Source organism: Cajanus cajan, chromosome 9 (assembly GCF_000230855.2).
Source record: "Cajanus cajan strain Asha chromosome 9, NIPB_CcT2T_4, whole genome shotgun sequence".
NCBI lineage: Eukaryota > Viridiplantae > Streptophyta > Magnoliopsida > Fabales > Fabaceae > Cajanus > Cajanus cajan.
Window position 1 is genome coordinate 54,808,169 of NC_138525.1, and position 17,900 is coordinate 54,826,068.

Consider the following 17,900-nt stretch of genomic DNA (forward strand, 5'->3'; position numbering starts at 1 on the left):
GGTTCTTTCCTTTGTCTCCGTGTGCCTCCGCGTGCCGCGTACGTCTTATTTATGCCGCTATTCCCCAACGCAATTACTAACATTCTCCCCCACTAAAATTCTAGAAATTATAATTTTTTTTTTATTTTTTTAAAATATATTTTTAGTGCTTAAACTTTTTAAAGAATTCAATTCTTCTTAAAAAAATAATTTTGTCAATTTTTAATTCTTCATTCATTTTCTGTTGCATAAATTAGTCTTTAAAATTTACTCTGATTTATTTAATAATAATATGTGTTAATAAATTATGATTGACTGAATTATTAATGTTCACGTGATTAATTAATAGATGTTAAATCATATATGATAAATGTAATTTTATGATTCATTCATGATTATATAGGTGAATATTTATTTTAATAACTTTTTTTATTTTAAAAAATAATGTTTGACTATCAACAAATAAAAAAATTAAGTGTTATATAATTTGACATCTATTAGATTATCATGTAAACATCAAATAATCATGTTAATTATAATTTATTAACACATATTATTAATTAATAGAAAATATTTAATTTTAAAGACTAATTTATCATATTTATGTGATAAAAAAATTAATAAAGAACTAAAAGTTGACAAAATATTTAAAAGAATTAAAAATTGAATTGTTAAAAAGTTATGGGACTATTTTTTTTATGATCTTACTCATAATTTATAGTAATTTGTGTCTTATTAATGTCATGGGGAGTGAAAGTTATAAAACAGTTATGGAGTATGCAATTTATTTTTGACAAGTAATAATTTTTATTTAAATTAATAAAGTAGAATTATCGAGTTATCCTATACTAAAAGAAAAAAAAAGTCTGTGGTTATCATAATAAAAAAAAAGGGTAAAATTATCTTAATAATGAATCATCTTTATATATCATTTCAGGTAAAAAGAATGTTGTTACTATTGCTCTTATAATATTATTTTAAGAGTTAGATTGTAATGAAAAAAATGAATATTTGTTACCTGAATTTGAGGGTACTTTGATGGAAGAGATGAAATCCTTCGCACTCCAACACTAATAATAGAGGTAGTTATTCAACACTCAAATTAAAGAGAAGTTTTGTGTTTAAAATGTAATTAGAGTTATGATCAAACACACTACCTCTTAAATAGATGTTCAATTATTATCACTGAAGCTATAAATTTGGTTGCTTGATTTAGGAGATATTATGTTTGTTAAGTAAAAATAATTCATCTAATTATGATAATTCAGGATCTTAAAAATATTTGATATCCCACCAATTATTGAAAATTAATTATCTATAATTTTTTCACATAATAATAGGTCAAAAGCTCAACATGGATAAATAAAAGACAAAATTAAGGTCTGATTAACAGTACACAAACATCTATTTAATAATAAAAATTAAACATATATTTAAGAGATATCCTATATCATTATAATCTTAATTACATTCTTAACATAAAACTTTCTTTTAAATTAAATGCCAAAGTGTATTTGCCACCAACCCCACAAATTCAGGTGGCAACAATTTTTTTTTCTTTCCAAAAACACGTATTTCTTCTCCTACATGCGAATGTGTAACGATACAATTCACAATTTCGCGACAAAAATCGTAAGGTTCTAGTGGATAGATGTGACATACGATATTATTATACATACACGCACAAACATTATTTGCATGAAAACAACCAATTGCGACATGTTCGATTCGGTGATTTTTTTATGGTAGTTTATTTCGGAAAAGTTCTTATTAAATATGGCAGGTGTTGTTTGGCTCAACTTGGGAATACGTTGACTCACTTGTATGTTTGTTGGGTGATGAATTATTTATGGTAGGATGGAAATCACATATTCTCTATCTTAACTATATGGTGTTTTGATGAGATCAGCAAAGTCTAATTTCAGATTATTGTATATGCTTAAACGTTAGGGAGTTTTATTAAATTATAGGTACTTAATTAGTCCAAAAGAGTCTTCTTGGACAAAAAATGCTCACGAAATAGCATTTTAAAGGAATCTACGCCAACAGGAAAGTGAGAGTTATCATATGTATACTTGACTATTTATATAAACTTGCATTATGATAACAGTAAAAATGAAATAATTAACAAAAGTTACCTATGCAAACATTTGGAAGGTATGGATTTTTTTTTATAAAATAAATAAATTAAGGTAAGGTATGACCCCATAGAAAAATATGAATTTATTATAACCTTAATTGAAAAAATTACTTGTATTAATGATTAAATTTAATATTAATATAAGTAAGAAATTTGATTTATCCCCAAATTATGTTGTTGAGACTTGAGAGAGAGGACTTGCTCTAATGTTGGTCAAACTCATTAATTGGTCAAAATCTTTTACGAGTCATTTTTTAAACATCTTTAAGTTTAATGGTTATCTTTATAAATTAATACAAAATTTTTCAATGTGTTTTGACTCCACTCACATACTTTTGATAAATTTTTTAAAAGGTCACCCAAATTATTTCAAGTTAAATATGTTTAATTATAAAGTTCTTAAGTGATGAGTTCCAATAAAAAATGTGTGCATTGTAATGGTATAAGTAGTGATAATTAATTCTTTTAAGTCATATTCAATTGTACAGTATCTAAATTTCTCTCAATCTAATATATATGTGAGATGTTACAAAAAAACTTGTATTCAAAGCTTAATTACTATTGTTGTATACAAAGTGAAACTTATGTGATTGAATTCTAATGTTTCCTCCAAGACACAATTGTCACATGTGAATGTGATATTTTATACTCTTGTGCCAAAAGGATATGGAATTGAAACACTTATATTAGAATATGGGTAACCACCAAGGCTTGAAAAAGCTATGATAGCGCTAACAATTGCATATGTAATCATCATGTTGTTGTGAAGTGTATTTGTGTTGTCTTTAGCCCTTTAATACCATTATCTTAAGTTCAATATTTCTTTTCCTAAAAAAGAATAATGTATTTTTTTATCATATCTATATAAATAGCCCATGTAATTGGCCTTTGCAATCAAATAAGTTTGAGTTGTATCTTATAAATCTCTTTTGTTCTTCTAACAAAGTGGTATTAAAAGCTCGATTTAATTTAAAGTGTTGAAAGAGACAAAGAGGGAAAAAAACAGTGTTACGAGATGGCAAATAATGGATGTATTATTTTCATTTTTCCTTATCTTGTGAAAGTGAAATACGAAAACTAGTAGTTTCACATGAAAATATTGCTTAGCTTTCAAGGTATATAAGATGTTGTAGACAAGGATATTAAAAGCCACAAAATGAAAAAAAGATTGTCACAAAATGTTAATGTTTCCTTATAAAAGATAATGAAGAAGGATCAATATAAGCTTTAACTCTAACTTATCATTGTTTGGATGACTCCATATTCAAGAAAGTCACTTATATATACTACTAATTCAAATGAATCTTGATAGATTTTGGAGATATCTCTCCAATGAGTTGACCAAGTGAAAAGTTAAGATTTTAGTTGCTAAGGCTCGATTTCAAGGCTTGAAAGATGAATAAATTTATATCAATTTTAAATTATTGCTCAAGAGTAATGGAAAATAAAGAAAAATATTTAAACATAAACTCATTCCTATGTCTTAAATTATCTAAACTATCGTAATCATTTTAATTAGAATGATACATTAGGATGTAAACAATGCCTAATGTTTTCATTTAGTAGCATCACTTAGAAACTGTCTGAGATAGTGATGATGACTCAATTCTTGCGCTTTATGGATTAATGCTTTATGCTATTTTTACAAACTTTTCTTACAATTATCAACTTGTAGTGGTTTCTCTTAATCCTTAACACTTTTACTTGTTGGATAGTATTTCCACTAAATTATTTGAGTATTGTATAAGTTAAGTCAAAGATTAAGTTATAGATCAGGGATTTTTGAAGCTTAAATGGAAAAGATTTATTGCTACTTTTCTATCTTTTTGTCTCATGTCAAATGTATTTTTTTGTTTATTTGTGTTTGTAATACTCATATCATTGGTATGAACTCTTATATTACTTATTTTTAACAACAATAAACATACATACAATAATCCATCTCCTACAATATTTTATATGATTAAACTCACTTAACATTAATTCCTTAATAAAGAGATTATAAGTTTCTTCCATTAAATATAAATTCATGAGTATTTTAAAAAAGAGAAATCGCATTAAGAAAATCTACAACGATTAATGATTTTAGTTTTATTCTGACAACTAAAACCACTAGGTAATTTATTTCAAAAGAAGATTTAGAAAATATTTTTCAATTGAATTGCAAATCAAAATTTCAATTACAAATGATCAACAAGTAAAGACATTAAAAGCATAAATGAATCACTAATAACTAGAAGAAATCATATTATGCATGAGATTCAAAAGCTACATTAGAGTACCATAAACTACATTCAATCCTAAAAGAAAAATGTCAACCACTCATTTTCACGAGAGTCAACTCAAAAATTACAAAAATGTCGAAGAATTAAGTAAAAATCATTGTCTTTCAAATTATTTGTACATTTAAAATCTAAAGCAAACCAATTAGTTTATCCATTTTGTATGTATCATTTTAATTATCTTGAAGATATTTTTGTGTTACAATGTATAGATTTTTTTTATTCTTTCTTCCAAGTACTTATAGAAAACAATGAATAATTATATTGCAATATATTGAATGTCATTTTTACATACTATAATTCATTTGAAATCTTTAAGTAAATTAAGAAAAAAAATAAAGAGGAACTGTATTTCAAATTATCAATTTATTTAATGTTGAAAAATGATTTACTTTGAGGAATTAAAAAAAAAACTCATTAGATATTTGATAACCCAAATCGAATCAACTTAATCAACATCGAATTGGTTCAAACATTAACCTAAACCAAATCAATCTGGACTAAACAAAAATAAAATAAAATAAAAAATGAACCAATCTAAATAATTAAATTTAATCGATTTTGATTGGATTTTCACTCAAACTCAAATCAACCCATCCATGAATACCCTGTTGAAATTTGAATTAAGTATTTTTTTTTCTTCTATTTTTTAAAATGTTTTATTTTTAAAATTGTTCAACTCGACGACTTTACTTGACCCAACTATATTTTATTCAAGTTGAATTGGGTTGGGTCGCTTCAAAAGAAATTCACAAACTCAGTCAAACTCGATTAAGTTTAATTGGATTGAGTACAAAATCTGTATGAACCTATCTCGACTGGTTTACACCCCCTAATAGATAAAGTGAAAAACTAACTTTTCAAAGGTAGCAAAAAAATTTTAATGCGGTAAAAATGTCATGCTACTTGTATTTGTTTATTTAATATTGTAAAAATTATTAATTCTCATATAACATTTAAAAACACTTCAAAAAATATTTATGACCAACCAAACATATTTTTTATTTTATTTTTAAGAATCATGACTTTCAAGATTTATGATTCTTAAGCATGAAAAAAATTTATCGTGTACCAAATGCTCCCCTACAAGAAAGTCAATCAACACATAAAGTATAAGCTTGGAACAATCTTTTAATACTCTAGTGAAATAAAACATTATTTCCCCAACATAGGGCCCACAATACAAGCATAGTCTAAGACACTTAAGTTTAACTCATTTATAGATTAATACAATTGATAATCTAGTGTAAAGTAATCATTGAAACAATCTCCTCTTTAAAAGTGTTTCTCTCAAAACCAAGGCGAGTGTTTTCACTCCATCTAAATACTACATTCATAAAAGTCAATATCTATCTATCTATTTATATATTATTAAAAGTAGAATAGTTTCCTTTAAAAAATTTTCGCTCAAAACTAAATTCATAGACTCACTTGTTTTTTAAAACTTTATTGTCTTTTAAAATTCAAACCTTTTCTATTATTTATAAAACTAAATTACTAGCCTTAAGATACTAGTGTGAAAAAAAAAATTATTAGCCTTTAATAATTTTAATGACGTTGATCAAGGACATTGAGTTTACAGTGGTTTTTAATGCCAATTGTGTTTTTTTAGTGATTTTTTATTTTATTTTTTAATGGATTTTATAGGTCTTTTGTTACTCCAAAATTTCTATCGCACTTTGTGTTCTCATTACAATAAATATTACATAAAGTAACATACAAAAAATATCATGGTAAATATAATATACGTAGGTTTTTTTTTTTGTTGTAAAAATAGGAAAAATTGCAAAAATGATCGTAATAAGGATTGAATCTAGGTCTCATACTTGTAACTACCCCAACTCCTCCCCACCCTAGGCTAACCCTAAATGTCTAATATATATATATAGGTATAAATATATTTTATCATATATCCACACACAATTTAAGTATTGATTTTAAATGAGATTCAACAACACATATTGTGTCACTATGATTTATACTTATACTTTTAACAATATACCAACATATATTGTATTTATAATGTAGCCATAAGTAGTTTTTAATGATAAATATTATGTCACTATAAAGTGTGTATCATTATATGACAATTTTTTTTTGTAGTGTCTCTTCCTTCATCTACTACTTGGTGTGTGTTTTTGTTAGTTTTTTCCCTTTTATGGTTGTGTTTGGAGTATAATTTTTTCCTTTTTTTGTATTTTGTACGCATGGTAGATTATTGGTGATAAAGCAGGCTAAAAAAGACGTGTATAATTTGAAAGATTTTAATATTTTCTTCTTCCCATATTTTCTACTTAAAGAAAAGTTTACCATAAAGTGTTTTATTAATTTCACAATTCAATATATTTTTCATATTAACTATAGTGAATTGAGTTATTCATAAGCATTTAATTTTTTTTCTCTATTATCCGATTCTCATGTACACTACGTTTATTGTCAAGAAGATGAAAAATCTATTTTCACCTTTCATTCTCATTATTTTCTCAAACATATTTATTTATTTTGGATATAATAACTCCTTTTATATGAGAAGGGCAACTGAAAAACTGAGATACATTATACTTTTATTGTAAAATTATGTTTTAGACATCTTGTTTTAGTGTTGCACAAGATTGAGAAGTAAATAATGAGAAGTTGATGTAAATTGTATACAAAAAGATACAAAAGTAATAATAATAATAATAATAATAATAATAATATTATTATTATTTTATTGTTGTTGTTATTATTATTATATGTGATTCAATATGTTAAACATGAATTATAATAATTTGTTAATGCAAAATAACTAATTTGTTAATATTTTCAATCATCTTAATTTTTTTCCCTACTTTTTCTATTTTTTATTTTTCTTCTCACATACATCATATTTTTTGAATTTGTACTTTTAATTAACTACTTCTTGACGGAACCAATTAAAGATTGATTTTTTTAGTAATTAAAATCCAATTAACTTTTTTTATAAATTATAATTGCATCAATTAATTGCGATCAATTTTTTAGTATCATTAATTATAAAAAAAATATATCATCGTTATAATTAATACTCACTAGTCGATAATTTGAAATTGCAATTAATTAGTAATTATATATATTAATAAAAAATTTAAGAAATTAAATTTAATTAAAAAATAATACTGTAATTATTATTAATTATGTAATAAAAATAGCATTCTTGTTAATTTGTGTATATTTAATATTTTGTTTTATATTTACTAAATACTTTATTTATAATTTTAAAATATATAAAATTTTAATCTATTTAGATTCTTCTAAGTTATTTTTAGATGTTATTAATATCTTCTTATTTTGTTAGCGATTTTTTATCTTATCTTAATAAAGAGAATAAATCTATCTATAAATTCTCCATGCAATATATATTTTCTCGTTAAATGATGTCTATTAAGTGCATAATTTTTCTGTATGTTCTCTATGCAATATTTCTTCCTTAAAATGACTCTTAAATTGCATGCATATAATCAAAGTAATGTTATTAAATTTTTTATTTATTTATATATCATGTAATAATTAATTTCCATTTTTTTAATTAACCTTGCATTAATTTATATTTAAATATATATCTTTTTTATAAATATGGAAATTAATTTTCATACATAATTAATTTATATTTAAATTAATTATTTTCTAATATTAATGTTATATTTTGTTATTTCTTCAACTCCTACATACAAAAATAAACACTTATAACATGAAAATATATTAGATGATATATTAGTACTAAGTCTTTAAAAATTTAAAATATAAATTATAATAAATATAATAACTGACATTACATATTACGGTGTAAGAATTAACACACATAATATGTATATAAATCAATTTTACATAATCGGATAATAGAATTTTCATTATCAAAAGTTAAGTGTAAAATATAATAATATTATTGATATATACATTAGTTATAATAGATTAAAAAATATATGAAACTAAACAAATTATATACTCAACTTTTTCATTTCGTACGAAATAAAGATAATAATAATTTTAAATATAAATAAAATATACTTTAAAATAAGGAAAGTAACAAAAATAATTTATTTTTTAAATATATTTATTAATAAATTAAATAATGTACATAGCAAGGATAAAGATAGTTGTATATAGTTAATTTCCACAACTAAGACAAAATAATTAATTGAATAACATTCGTGTGCACGACCGTGATAGAAAAGCAAAATCCCAAACACTAAATACAAAATTAAAACAAAAAACCTAGTACAAGAGTGTCGAAATTTCTAAATAAGGTGAGAGGAAGAATATCGGAGGGCAAAGAGGTAATAGTGAGTGTAATGGAACCCCATTTTGGTAAGGGAGGAGATACAGATACAGTTACACCCACCAACCAATCAAAGGCCACCACTCCCTTCGATATCCCCGTCAGCACACCACACAACACAAACCAACTCCACACTCTCATACCAAACACATTCAAAAAAAATGCCCAAATTCTAACTAACCAAACACAGCCCAACCCTTCTCATGGCCTCAATCTCAGGCATTTGCTCCTCCTCCCCCACTCTCAACCACCAAAACCACTCCAACCCAATACGACGCCGCATCGCGCTCCCCTCATTCCCGCTTCGCGCCAAACCCACCCCGCCGCGCTCCCTCGCGCGTGAGGCTCCCGCGCACCTCTCCGCGCTCCCCGCCAAACGCGTCAACGAAAAAGACCCACGCGCGCTATGGCACCGCTACGTGGAGTGGCTCTACCAGCACAAGGACCTGGGGCTCTACCTCGACGTCAGTCGGGTTGGCTTCAACGACGACTTCGTGCGCGAAATGGAGCCCCGGTTGGAGGCGGCGCTGCGCGCCATGGAGGAGCTCGAGAGGGGCGCCATCGCCAACCCCGACGAGGGCCGCATGGTCGGCCACTATTGGCTCAGGGACTCCGCGCGCGCTCCCACCTCGTTCCTCAAGGCGCAGATTGATAACACGCTCGACGCCATTTGCAGCTTCGCCGACGACGTGGTCACCGGTAAGGTTAGTTAGTTAGTTCGTGCTCCGTTTCGTGGTTACGTTGCGTTTCGAATTGTTGTGTGTCGTTAGCGATTGTTGTGGTTTCGGTTTTGGCAGATTACACCGCCGTCGTCGCCGGAGGGGAGGTTTACGCAGATACTTTCTGTTGGGATCGGAGGTTCCGCGCTTGGGCCGCAGTTTGTCGCGGAAGCGCTGGCTCCTGATAATCCTCCGCTCAAGGTAATCCAAAGCAGATAAATGAATGACTCATACTGTCATTTCTATCATTGCTGAGTGAAGAGGTCTAGACAAAATTTAGTTGAACATGATCAATACAATATTTGACAACCAAAGTCTAATCTGTCTAATGTGTGCTGTTGAACATGATTTATGCTGGTCAAAGTCAAACATTATTTTAACATTACTGAAATTGGAGTTTTAGTTCGATAATCTGCTCACTATAAGTAGAGTTGAAAATGAGTCTAGTCGAGTTGTGAACTAAACTTGACTCTAAGAATTGATTTGGCTTGAAGCTCGACTCTTAGTTCAATATGGTTCGGTTGATTGTCATTCTTGGGTGTAATAAACGTTGACGTTATAAGTCTATCGATAGAAAACTTTAATATTGATTGCGAACTATATTATGTTGTTTAGTTTGAGAGGATATTTTCTGATGTGTTAAATGCGCTTTTGACTCTTTTTTTTTTTTTTTTTTTTTTTCGGTTTCAGTCTAGTTTTGAGAAGTTCTACTTTGCTCCCTTAAAATATCTTGACTAAGGTGGTTCTTTTGTCAGTTTACCATACTAACTTGGTAACATAATCGGTAACATATGACAAATTGTGAGAGATATTACATTAATTTGGTCTAATAAAGACATTTTAAATGGTCCAATTGAAACTTATAAAACTTAGGCAACAAATTTAAACCATAAAATAAGATGAGAGTATTTTAACCTTTCTATTTTCTCTTTTAATTACAAAAATGCACCTTATTTTCACTTTGTTTCCTGTTTTCAAAAGATTATATAAGCAGCAGTAAATATGATTCTTTTATCATTTTCTATTTTCACTTTCCCTGTGCAAACTTGAAACAGAAGACGTTATCTTAATTCAATCTGTCCCTGGAGTTTTGCTCTTTGAAGAATGCTAATAATGCATTCTTTAATACACTGATATGGGGTAAACTTTATGGTTTGGATTTTTGGCAGATAAGATTTATTGACAACACGGATCCTGCTGGAATTGATCATCAGATTGCACAACTTGGCCCTGAGCTAGCTTCGACGCTTGTGATAGTAATTTCGAAGGTCTGTGTGGAGATTTTATTTTTTTGTTTGATAACGTTGTTATTGGAACTTATTATTGTATGTTGTTGGATTGAATTTTTTTATTTATCTTCAGAGTGGAGGTACCCCTGAGACTAGAAATGGCTTATTAGAAGTACAGAAAGCATTTCGTGAAGCAGGATTGAATTTCCCAAAACAGGTTTAATCTCAGGTTTTTATTTTCTTAAAAATTTCCTTTTAACTATTATTGAATGATAATGTGTTTAAATCTTAATATAGTGTTTTAGATCACTGCTATGGCTTCTATTTTCATAGATTCTCTTGCCTTGTCTACATATAATTGAACTTCGGTAACTTTTGACACAGGTGATGAAAATAATATACCATATACTTTTAATTCACATAGATTTTTATTTTTTATTTTTTAACTTTATATACCTTAAACTTTATATAATACCGTTGTCAATTTGTATACCGAGCTTTTTCAGTTATTTAATTTTAAAGTTTATTTTTCACTGTATGATTAAAGTGAGGTTTATAATGTGTTTGGATATCAGTTGACACATGTTCCAACGAGTGCAAATGGAAAAGCTTGTCTCTATGTGGAATGAAGTAAACGCATGTTTTTGACTTTATGTGTGCAAACAGAAATCCTAACATGCTCGAAGTCTTTGAATTATGGAAACTGCTTTCTATATTAACTTAATATTGTTTTTATTTTTAAGTGTTTGTCTATCACAATTTTAGTTATTAGCAATGTTCCTTCGGTTGGCACTGTAATGAATTTCTCAATGATGTGGGTCCTACATTTGTGCATCTGCAGTCAGTTTGTGAACACTCATTTTCACCTGCTGATGCATGGTATAATGCAGGGTGTTGCTATAACGCAAGAAAATTCTTTGTTAGATAACACTGCAAGAATTGAGGGCTGGTTGGCTAGATTTCCAATGTTTGACTGGGTGGGAGGTAGAACATCAGAGATGTCTGCAGTTGGCCTGCTTCCGGCAGCCCTTCAGGTAACTGAACATAAACATAGACTCATTGCTATATTATGATGCTTTTTTTTTATCCAATTGTAATGTTTCTTGATTCAGAGCATTGACATCAGAGAAATGCTTGCTGGTGCAGCGTTAATGGATGAGGCGAATAGGAGTACTGTGGTATGCATATTTTTTCTGACATTCTATCTAATGTTTTAATATTTGAACATTACTTTGAGTGTTGTGCTTATTTAGATGAAGGTTTTTCCTGTATAACAAAGCGATGATACCCTATTTACAAATTTCCCCCCTAAGAGGAGCAGCTTTTAGTTAATGACTTGCCGTGTCTATGTTTAAGTACTGTTGATGCTCCATGTGCCAAATACTCGAATGGTGGTCTTTTCTTTTGTACTTAAAGTATCTTCCTGATACGCATGTATAATTTATCATTCCTTGTGACCATCCTCCCTCTAAACGAGTTATGAGTTTCTATTGGGGTTTAGGGATACGGGATATACAGATCTTTTCAGGATTAGTTGTAATGCTTCCCTTTCATTGGTTTTGAATTTGGCATCTCAAATCTATTGAGCAGGAGGCCAGTGTTTTCTAGGATCCACTAAACTGATATGTTGCTGAGCAATTCATTGATTGATAAGCTGCTTTAGGTAGGTTGAGATTTAGAACGTATCATATTAAACAAGAATAATAATAGTGATGAAGGCTAATTCCAGGGCAGTATAATTTGTTTTAAGCTGGATTTATGTGCCTGCAGTGGCTGCCTCTGTACCTCTATTTATTTTTTAAATGTTCTTTTACTCATTTTCACCTGATTCTAATCAAAAACTGGGAATACACTACTAGTAAAAGATTATCATGCCCTACAAGTCAGTAGTTCTCAAGCTAATGAAGCTACAATTCGCATTGCAGCTGTTTGAATAGGCCTACTGTTAGTTGTGGTGTAAGAACTAGGAAATAAGTGAAATTGAATATTAAACAAATCTAGTAACAAATAAGTTGCATAAACATAGGCCAAAATAAAACTCAACCATGACTTATACAATTACATAAATACCCCTAGGACTGAAGTAATAAAACATATAACAACTTGGTAAAGTTAGTAGCTCTAAACAGTAATCATCTATTAAGGTGCAATGAGCACCAAAATCCATGTTAAAAATAAAATACTGAAATGATTTCAATTTGGATCTGTTAGGTGTTAACTACTTGATGCTGAAGTGTAATGTAAATGTTTGTCCTACTAAAGTAATGAGTCTTTTTCATCATCATGGTGAAAAACTCAGCAGTATGAGCTTGTTATAGAATAAGCATGTCTCACTTAAACCTATTACATGCTTTTGTGGCTATGCAAACTATCATTTTCTCCTCTCGATGGTAGAGTATTCAATAATATGTGAATGAGGCAAAATTGAAAACATTAATGTTGATATTTAGAAAAAGTTGAATATCTATGCATTGTTAGTGTAAAAAGAAAAAAAATATTGTCAACAAATAAGAAATTATTGTCGGGATGGTTTTTATGGTAGTTATTATAAAAAAGTTAACAAACTTATCATATATGGTAATTTGCGATTGAATGAAAGTAAAGAAATCTTTATACTGTCAGAGTGTCAGTGCATACATATTTACTCTGGAAGTAGGGAAATCTGTATAATGAAAAACTAGAATATGGCAAGCTGGTTTTATCTCCAGAGAACAATTGTTTTAGAAAGCCTTTGCCTTCTTAGACATAGTGTGATTGATTGCGGTAACTTGTATGACAACTAGCTATGTAGTACAATTCCACTTTCATATTTGTTTCTACTTTACCATTCTGTTTGGTCAATTTTGACTCTCTCTCTTTCTCTCTCTCCTCAACCATAAAGAACTCTTATTTATCTATACTTTTATGCAGATAAGGAATAATCCTGCAGCTTTGCTGGCCTTGTGTTGGTATTGGGCTACGGATGGTGTAGGATCGAAGGTATGGACCATATAGTTTATCAATGATTAGAAACTGACTTCTGCTTCATCATTTCGTGTCACTATTGCTTAGTGTGATCTTTTTCTTCTTTTTATTCCTCAGGATATGGTTATCCTTCCGTATAAGGACAGCCTGTTATTATTTAGTAGATACTTGCAGCAGTTGGTCATGGAATCTCTAGGCAAGGAGTTTGACTTGGATGGTAATCGGGTATGTGAATGTGATATGTGTAGCAAATCTAACTAACATTGTTTTCATACTTTGTCCTGCATTTTTGGGTGAAAATGCTAAAAGATTTTTCTTTAATTAGTTTAGAGTTGTTTGTGTGTTAGAGATCCCACATCGACTTACGATATGACCATATTAGTGTATAAGCGTGGAACAATGCTCATTTTACAAGTTGATTTGTAAGATTGTGTTAGACTCATAATTTATTTTCTAAGATGGTATCAAAGTCTATCCAAGTCATTATTGATTGTTGTTGGATTTATTAAGACACTTGCTATCAGACAATTTGTACATTAACTAATTATATGGCGACACTAGTGTGTCTATATAAGTGGAAAGCAATCTTTTTTCTGACAAATCGATTATGTAATGTTGAGTTTGGCTCATAATCCACTTTCTAAGAGGACTCTTATTATTTATAGTTAGGAAATCATTCAGGGAGTACACTTTCGCTCTTTTAGATGGAGCTTACCTGCTTTTATCATACTTAACTTTTTGACTGTTGATAAAGTGTCCTAGTTTGTATTTACATCCTAGGATGGTGGATCTTTTATGCTACATGTTATCTCACAATTCCTGACAATGTTTAATCTTAAACACTTTAAATCTTAATGAATTAATGCCATCTGAAATAATTTGATTCCGCAGGTTAATCAAGGAATCAGTGTCTATGGAAATAAAGGAAGCACAGATCAGCATGCGTGAGTTTTCAGTCTAGTGTAAAGTTTGTTCGACATAATTTTTGGTTCGAATAGTCTAATAAAAAATTTACCCGAAACAGTTACATTCAGCAACTGAGGGAAGGTGTGCACAATTTTTTTGTGACATTCATTGAGGTGCTACGTGATAGACCACCTGGTCACGATTGGGAGCTTGAACCAGGTGTCACATGTGGCGATTACCTGTTTGGTATGCTACAGGTCTGACCTATTCATCAAGCATATTTTCTAATTGCATTTGGTGGTGATTCTTTTTAAGATTAGCTGCAGTTATTATGCTTGCATGGTACTAAAAAGTGAAGTTTCTACAGGGAACAAGGTCAGCCCTGTATGCCAATAACCGCGAATCCATCACAGTTACGGTGCAAGAAGTGACACCCAGATCAGTTGGCGCCCTTATTGCACTTTACGAACGGGCAGTTGGAATATATGCCTCACTTGTTAACATAAATGCTTATCACCAACCTGGTAAGCTCTAAACATTTGATCTCTTTAGCCGTAAATATTTGATCTCTTAGGTCTGGTTTAACATGAATGCTTACCACCAACAGTACTGCCCCATAGTGGTCGATGCTCTATGGTGGCAAGGAAGTGACGCAAATTAATTTGTTTTATTCTATTAGTGACTAAATTAGTGTCATCATTGTCATTTAACTGCTTTTGAATATGATAATTAGGTGTGGAAGCTGGTAAGAAAGCTGCGGGAGAAGTATTAGCACTTCAGAAGCGGGTATTGGCAGTGCTAAATGAAGCAAGGTATGATGTAGTACGTTTGTAGAGTACATATCAAGCTTCTTTGTCTTAGCTAGAAATATTCGAAAATACACTGCATGTCAGGATAAAGTATGAATTCAGAAGGCAGAAGAGTTCTATGGGTGGGTTTTTTTATATCGTTTAGCTACGGAACCAGGATTCCTGGGGCAGAGTCTTGGGTTTCTATCATCATGTCGACTTAGGTTGCATTTGACTTATCTTATAGTAATATAACTAAGAAGTATCTTATAACCTTTGGAAATTTCGTTATTAATTCAAAATGGTTGTCCTTCTTGTGGCTTAGATTCTAATGTTGTGCACGTTATATGCTTACAGATAATAAATAGAGGGTCAATATCTATCAGACGTAATAAAAAGAGGGTCAATATGTTTCAAATATAATAAAAATAGGGTCAGTATATGATTATATGGAATTCGCATTAATCTTTAGTACATAGCATCCTTGTATATATCCCAGTTAAATCCATCACTGATTACTATTTCTCTGTTTTTGTTTTCAGTTGTAAGGAGCCTGTCGAACCATTAACGCTTGAAGAAGTAGCTGACCGTTGTCATGCCCCAGAAGATGTACATACTTTTGCCCCCCGCTCCCCTCTATTAATTTTCTCAACTAGATTTATTAATCAGATCATTAAGAACCGTGAGTCTAATGAATTTATTAACATCTTTACTTTTTCTTTTGCAGATTGAAATGATTTACAAGATCATTGCTCATATGGCTGCCAACGACAGAGCACTGATTGCTGAAGGTAACTGTGGTTCTCCCCGGAGCATCAAGGTTTTTCTTGGGGAGTGTAATCTTGATGAACTTTATGCTTGATCTAGACTAATGAAACCCTCATTCATAACGGCATTGATGTGTTTGAATACCCATCAAAAGAAAGAAAGAAAGCTGGTTGCAATAAATTGTTTTGGTTGTTGGATCTCTCCATCTACAATGAAGATAATTTTTTTTTTCTTTTAATTTAGACGGACTTTTGAAAAGTTGGTTGAGTTTTGGTGATCTATTCGAGTCATATTTAATTTATCAACATTTGAATGTATCATATAACGAAATGGAGGATCAGGTTGGTAATATATAACTAAGCAAGCTGGTATTTATGGGACTAGTGACCTTTTACCAGAATTTGTCAATAAAAGAGTCATTATGAGCCTTTTCTGGATACCTTGTTGACGATAAGAATAAAAGATTCACCGATTAGGCACATGAAATACATTGTAATGTGTGATGCTACCTTAATTCCGTTCCTTTACATGTGTGCATCCTCTGTCTGTCATGTTTTGCTTTGTCACAACTGTTTACTTCTGAATGCAAATCCTGACAAATAAATTCCCCGGCTTTGCTTAATAGTTTTTTAATACACAATGAAATTTTTTATGAAATTGTGTAAACTGATTTCTTTTTCGATATATAATATAATGTATCGATAAAACTTGCGAACGTATGCACCATGAGCCATACGTTTAGGAATTTATATTAGACGTTTTGCCTAATAAAGCCAATAAAGGGGACATTTCAGCTTAATATGTTTCTATCAGGCTACAAAAATAACATTGGGTCGATTCAAGCTTTTTTATATCGAATTGTCCCATGGATTGGTCCTTGATTTTTTTACTCTTAATTATTTGTCACCTCATGAGTGAAGCTTTCACACGCAGCTGTCAATTGAATTTTGAACACTGTTGCCTGGCTGTCTCATAATTTAGATTTTTAAAGTTTAAAACATAAATAAAAATTGCGTTCACATTTATCCAGTCCAAACTAAAACACCTTATTTTGTGCTGAATGGATGCTCAGGTCTACCAGACCGCACCATGCCTTTATTATGACCTAACTTCCCTAACAAAACTTCTGCTACTTCATTCCTCCATTATAACAAAAAAAAAAGACATAACGGGTATATTTGATTTAATTCAATTCATATTCCTATTTATTCGTATACTATGTGGTTTTCTAGGCTTCTAACTGAGGTGTTATTAAAATTAAAAGGTTTGTTGGGCGCGTGGGTCATTCATTCAATAGCGTAAAATGCAGAAGGCAACAACCAAGCAAGTACGAGTGGGATTCCCACGTCAAAATGATACTGTCATGATTAAATATTTGAAATGAGAAAATGTCAAATATCATAAAAAGTTTATCGTTATATTGACATTCAAAAAATTTCAAATTAAAGTCCCTTCCCTTCGCGATTCTAGTCGTCAACGTGAAGCATATTATTCCTCGTGGCTGTGACAACAAACACACAGATCTTCCCTTCAATTGCACTAACCAATCACTCATTCACCGTCCTAACTGTGGCTGTTTCGTGAGTAGACAACAACATATAAACATAACAAAAAAATAGATTAGGCGTCAAGTGTGACTCACCACCACCATGTGCCTATGCCACTTGTGGGGACGCTTTTGGTCTTTTTTTTTTCATCAAAACTACGAATTTTATTGTTTAAGACAAGGACCATAAAGTGTCCCCACCATAACGTTCGAGTTTCGATCCAATCTTTTATGTTTGTTTGAATTATTCAATTAGTATATAAAAACTTAATTAAAGTAAAT

At 30.2% G+C, this 17,900-nt stretch overlaps 1 protein-coding gene across 1 annotated transcript; it reads left to right on the forward strand.

The window, feature by feature from the left end:
* The first annotated feature begins 8,779 nt into the window (after positions 1-8,779).
* Positions 8,780-16,509, forward strand: LOC109815019 (glucose-6-phosphate isomerase 1, chloroplastic). The gene is made up of 14 exons (XM_020379597.3): positions 8,780-9,402; positions 9,496-9,618; positions 10,587-10,685; positions 10,780-10,863; positions 11,537-11,680; positions 11,759-11,824; positions 13,557-13,625; positions 13,728-13,835; positions 14,502-14,554; positions 14,635-14,773; positions 14,884-15,040; positions 15,250-15,328; positions 15,847-15,913; positions 16,032-16,509. Exons 1-14 carry the CDS (start codon positions 8,902-8,904, stop codon positions 16,164-16,166), a joined length of 1,824 nt encoding a protein of 607 aa, XP_020235186.1. The 5' UTR covers positions 8,780-8,901; the 3' UTR covers positions 16,167-16,509.
* The last annotated feature ends 1,391 nt before the right edge of the window (positions 16,510-17,900 follow it).

Bases quoted from the DNA above. Each gene is read 5' to 3' on its own strand.
- LOC109815019 (XM_020379597.3), top strand. From the start codon at position 8,902: ATGGCCTCAATCTCAGGCATTTGCTCCTCCTCCCCCACTCTCAACCAC. The intron at 10,864-11,536 runs GTTTAATCTCAG...GGTATAATGCAG, and splicing joins GATTGAATTTCCCAAAACAG to GGTGTTGCTATAACGCAAGA. The intron at 13,626-13,727 runs GTATGGACCATA...TTTATTCCTCAG, and splicing joins CGGATGGTGTAGGATCGAAG to GATATGGTTATCCTTCCGTA.